Source organism: Aplysia californica, unplaced genomic scaffold (genome assembly GCF_000002075.1).
Source record: "Aplysia californica isolate F4 #8 unplaced genomic scaffold, AplCal3.0 scaffold00992, whole genome shotgun sequence".
Classification (NCBI taxonomy): domain Eukaryota; kingdom Metazoa; phylum Mollusca; class Gastropoda; order Aplysiida; family Aplysiidae; genus Aplysia; species Aplysia californica.
Window position 1 is genome coordinate 212600 of NW_004798262.1, and position 5904 is coordinate 218503.

At 41.0% G+C, this 5904-nt stretch overlaps 1 protein-coding gene across 1 annotated transcript; it reads right to left on the minus strand.

The window, feature by feature from the left end:
- Positions 1–72: 72 nt before the first annotated feature.
- Positions 73–5269, minus strand: LOC101862693 (biogenesis of lysosome-related organelles complex 1 subunit 6; the record flags this gene model as incomplete). Its single annotated transcript, XM_013089592.2, is given in 5 exon segments — positions 73–159; positions 972–1059; positions 1681–1786; positions 3418–3691; positions 5013–5269. Coding segments are annotated over 5 exon segments (558 nt in total), but the record flags the coding sequence as incomplete, so codon positions are not given.
- Between the last annotated feature and the right edge of the window lie 635 nt (positions 5270–5904).

A 5904-nucleotide genomic window follows, 5' to 3' on the forward strand; every position in this document is an offset into this window, starting at 1 on the left:
GACGGGGACAGACGAGGGAAAACAACACATCAGACTGAGGGGGCAGGATGGTGCAGTAGAGCGAGGGCTCACCTTGAGTCTGGCCGACTTCTCGTGCAGGGCCGTCATCTCCCTGCGCAGCCTGACTAGTTTGTTGTGGTAGAGCTTGGCCTGGTCCATCTGTGGGAGGGAGAGAGAGAGTGAGTGAGGGGGAGAGAGAGAGAGAGAGAGAGGGAGCGAGAGAGACAGAGAGAGAGAAAGTGAGTGAGGGGGAAGGAATAGAGGGAGAGAGAGAGAGAGAGAGAGAGAGAGATAGAGAGAGAGAGTGTGTGGGTGAGGAGAACATTAAAATGTGAAAACAATATCTTCAAAGTGTGTGCGCGTGATTGCTCTTATCTAGGGGAAGTAACCATTATAATATTGTGACAGGATTATTTGTTAAAGTCATTACCCCCCATGCATTATACTCGCTTACTTGAACAAACAAGAAAAAAAAAAAATTATATATTTAGTAAATAAAATAAAGAAGTAAAAAAAGTCACTGAGCAGGGAAAAGAAAAGTATATCACTTTGAACCTGCCCCCATTTGTTGCATTTCAATCTCAAGCTTTCACTCACTTGAGCCTATTCCGTCCCGTGTATTTACGGGAAGCGCTTTATCGATCGACATATAAGTGCCGAAGATTAGAAGTGTTACAAGAGAGTAACAAACACAAAAAAGAAGGAGGGGAGATAAGGACGATAGATGTTTGATATGAAAGAAGAAGCAAAACCAGACCAGAGCACCTGGGGACCATTCACTGAGTTGATTAGAAGTGAAAAAAAAATGTCTCCGAAACGAGCGTTTACAAAGGATGTGGGCAGCGGCTCCGGTCCTGGGGATAGGGCCCGCTGGTGTGGGGCCCCGAAGGTGTTAAAAACAAAAAAGAAGTGAAACGTCAAACGAAGAGATGGACAAAGGCATCACAACGATTAGTATCCGAGCGACTTACGGTGACTTCCAGGTCTCCTTTTGCCTTACAGTCGGTGAACTTTGAGGTCTCCTGTTGCACAGTCTCTACCAGCACTGTCTGGCTAGACCTGAGGGACATTGATTAAAAAAATTTAATATACATAATTTTATCATCAAAAAGTCAGGGTAAAAGTGAGGAAGGAGTGGGGAGGAGAAGGGAAAAGGGAGAAGGGGCAAAAAGGAAGAAGGACAAGGGAAAGAAAAGAGAGAAGGATGGGGCGGGGATAAGAAAGCTGACACTCGGGAATCAAACTCTGGTCTCCTGCCCGCAGCAGCAAAGCGCCTAAAACGCTACACCATAGACCCCAGTTTTCCCCCCACTTCAATAAGTTTCTTCTTCACTAGCCAGTCAGAGAGCCAAACCACCACAACACCACAGCTGCCAGCACACCTCAAATGCAGACTGTAAAAAAACAACAAAAAACAGTGTTTTTAGATTAAGTAAGTATTTTGTGGCACTTGCAACACAATAAGGTCATACAAGTGCCGGAGATTAAAAGTGCTAGAAAAGAGTAACAAACACCAAAAGAAAGGAGAGGAGGAGCAGGAGAGATCAGGGCCATAGAAGGAGGAGGAGGAGACATCAGGACGATAGGAAAGAGGAAGCAAATCTCAACAGAGCACCCATCAACCACCCGCCCAGAGGGTGTGATCACACCAATGAATTCCTCTCAAAGAAATCTAACTACCTTATCTGCTCGATAGTTTTGCGAGCGTTCTCGAGAGAGGGCACAAAACGCTGGACGAATCCGTCGGTCAACATTTGCACAACTTTCGGATCCACATTCACTTCCGCTGAGAGGAAAAAAAAACAACAGCATGGAGGTTAATCAATTTGAGTTAAGAGAAACATGCACATACAAACATATCCATTTAGTGCTGGTAACAAGTAAGACTGAAAGACAGTAACAGACAATGAGAAAAGAATGAGACACTTAAGTCACCCTCTGAGAACCCATCCACGTGAGAGCGTAAAATGAAAATGTAACCAATTCAGGGCTTTACCTGCCATTTTCAACGTCACTTTTGGGGGGGGGGGGGGGGGGGGGTTAAGTAAGAGTTTAACGGCACTTGCAACACAATCAGGTCATATAAATTCCCAAGATTAGAGGTGTTACAAAAGATACAGAATAACTACACAACATGCTAGGGTGTTTAAAAACTTCAAAAAAAAAAATAAAATAAAAAGAATCTCAAAGATAATAGCTCTCATCTTTGCATCAATTTCAACAAAATTTTGAACAAACATAATTCATTCATAGGGATGTCAGATTTGTCAATAAGAAGAATTCAATTTATGTGTATGAGAACTACCAAATCTTTTAAAATTTCAACCAAAATTTAGAAAAATGGAAAACTTTATTTCTCAATAAAAAAGGGCTCCGCTACAAGGTGTGGTCAACTCATTTTTGTCTCAAATCTCATTGCTTTGAAAAAGTTTTGAGGAAGTTTGTGGATGAAAATGAATTATTGCCGTTGACGAAATTTCATTCCAGAGGGTCGGAGACGCACCTCACACATCATAAGTGGCTCCTGCATTGAGGCAGGAAAGTTTTGAGGAAATCCGTACAAGCCGAAAGCTTGCAAATGGTCACTGCATTCCCGTGACTTAAACTCCCTGAATTAAACCCATTCAGAATTTTTGATAGACAGTGTCTTTGGAAACAACCAACCAAAAACTAAATGTTTAACAGATGGTACAAAAAAGTGAAACAGAAACTAAACATACCACAGCTTTATTCAAATTCTCAGCAGCGTATTCAAGCTTGCCTTGATAGAAATGATTAATGTCAATTTTATATTATATGAGAATAAATATCAATTTGTTCTCTACTCATGAATAACATATATTGCACATTTGAAAGATGTTGCAATGTTTTGCATTTCACTCAATTTCTTCTTCTTCTTCTATCCCGTGGTTGGGGCAACCGTGGGGGCACCACTGCATGGGAAAACCAGCTCTCGCCATCTATTTTCCTGCTCTCCTCAGATTGTCACCCATCGTCTTTCCTGTCCACTCTGTAATGTTGTCCTCCCATCTCCTTCTCTGCCTTCCTCTCTTTCTCTTTCCTTGTACGGTTCCTTGCAGGATTGTTTTGGCAAGTTCTGTGGATCTTGTGACGTGCCCATACCATTTTAGTTTTCGTCTCTTCACTGTGGTCAGTAGATCTTCATATTGCCCCACTGCGTTGGTGATTCTCTTTCGTACTTCAGCATTTGAAACGTGGTCTTTGTGCGAGATGTCAAGGAGTCTGCGGTAACATCTCATCTCTGTGGTCTGAATCTTTTTCTCTAATTCTGCTGTTAGTGTCCACGACTCGCAGGCGTATACAAATATTGAGATGACCAGTGAGCGCATTAGTCTAATTTTTGAGCACTCAATTTAGGCAGACATTTAAAAAACACCCAATGTAACAACGACTTACCATTTGCATAAAGGTTGCTGTGCAGAGGTTCGGCGTTGTACAAATCCTTCATGGACAGAGTGCCGGTCTCTTCATCTTCCGGTTGAGCCGCAGCGCCCCCCTCAGCACCCACAAGGCCAGCTCTGGCTACACCCGCCGCTTCTTCGTTAGCCGCGGCGTCGCCCTGCTCTGCTCCTTCGTTTGCGTTGCCGGGACTCTCCGTCTCTTCGGCATCAGACGTCTCCACTTCTGTCGGCTCCACGTTGGAGTTGTCCCCCTCTTCACCTGATTTCGCCTTTATTTTGAGATTACAAGGATGCTACAGCATAAACAAAAGGTATGATAGAAAATATCTACTTATCGACTTATTGTACAAATTTTACGCCTCACAACGACACTATTTCGACCAATTAGGAGGCGGGCTGTTTCAAATTTCAATCTGCCTGTCACAATCAACTCGAGCTCAGAGAGAATTACGTCTCAGCAAGAAAAAACAGGAGATCCTTGATAAAAATCTTTACAAGTTGGAAGAAGCCCTATGATTATATAAATAGATCTAGATATCTAGATGTCTAGTCATAGTGTCGATGGAGGCATAAAACACAGTATGAGTATTTCAAAAACGTGTTTAGAAGACTAGACACATATGTATTCCCATGTAGCTACAACTGTAACAATCTTATTTGAATCCCCTTACCGTTTGGTAGCGTCAATTGCCACCGAGTGACGCGGTGGCAATTTATAAAAAATTGACTTTTTCTCAATTACCACCGAGTGAAGCGGTGTCAAGTCTCAAAACAACACTATCTTTAGCAATACATAATGTGTGTCTAATGGGTCAATTTGTTCTCTCAACTAATTTCATTGGACGAGCATCTAGTCTAGAGCTATGGTACCAACTTGGCGTGTTTTCAATGAGACGTAGGCCTAGATCTAGGCTAGCATTAGCCTACACTTTGGTGTAGAACCAACACAGGCTAATGTAGAAGTAGAAGGTCACAAACGCACACAAACTCAAGCAGAAATTCACGTTATATCGGGGAACATAAATCGGGGGACAGGGGTCAGGAAAAGAGGGTCAGAGAGGCGAACGCACAACACCGAGCACTCGAGCACAATAATAAGCTAGATCTAGATCTACCCACCCACCAACGCAAAAGAGCTCCAATTGACTCGGTGGCAATTGACAAAAAGTGAATTTTTGTCAATTGCCACCGTGTCACTCGGTGGCAATTGACACTACCTTACCGTTTATAATGCTTGCTTGACAATTTAAGATAGAATTATAATCTAGAAGTAGTAGAAGGCTAATCTAGATCTAGATCTATATCTAGAATTTTCTAGATCTAGATCTAGACTAGATCTAGATCTAATGACTAATAATAGTCTTGAGAATGCACAACGCTCAACAATTCAAAGTCTGACCAAGTCTAGTCTTAGTCCGGCAAAAGAGATTAGATCTAGATCTAAAATCTAGATCTAGATATCTAGATCTAGAATCTATAATCTAGAATCTAGATCTAAATCTATAAATGTAGATCAAGAAATCAGTATTGAGTATCAGTCACATGTTTTTCATGTTTACACGCGTTCAACGTATTGTTTACGTCACTCACCATGCTGATTGCGGGAAGTTACAAGTTACAGTAGCACTTTCTTATTTCTGGATAAACATTCAAGTTCTGCTGCGCCTATTTAACCTGTCAGATTAGGAAACACATCATGAGGTCAAGAATGCACGCGTGTATAGCCAATAGTACCACAAGCCAAATAACTTTTAACTCCTAATAAAGATTAGTGACAAGTGTTCGATTAGGGGGGCAGCTGCTTCTGTTTTCATTCAACCACTTCCTTGTGACTTCCGCTTAAGAGGTCAAAGGCGAAAGTTCAATGGGTTCTTCTTTCTTATTTTTTAACTAAACTGGTATCGAAAAATAATTTCCAAGGTTTTCATTATTGAAATGTCTTTATTTTTAAAATAAACCATTTGAAAGAGCTATTGTTATATTTCATAAGTTAATTACTGTGTGATTTTTTTTTTAAGTTTCAGTTTGAAAAATGAATAGCACAGTTGTATTGTTTCGTTGCATCTGCGTAATTCAAAATGCAGACGAAATCAGCTGGCAAAATCGAAAGTAGAGTTATTTCCCTTCATTCGCCTTGACCTACTTGTAGATTATGTCATTTTATTTTAGTCATCTCCCCGAGCCCTACACCCTTTTTATTCACAAAAACCGTTCAATTTCAAACATTTTTTGTATGAAAGACGACCATGACACAAATACTAAAGAAATACAGTTGCAGTGGGTACTTTTTGTGATTAACAAACTATAGTCACTCATTGAAGTTACTTTATAAATAGACCAACTCTTCATGTCTCGATAGTTTAGACGAGTAGATGTGGTAACGGTCATAGCGACCTTGCTCATGTACTTTAATTTCACTTAGAATTCAGGGTACTGTAAGCTTCAGTTTATTGAGTTTATTAAAATGCACACTGCAGAATAG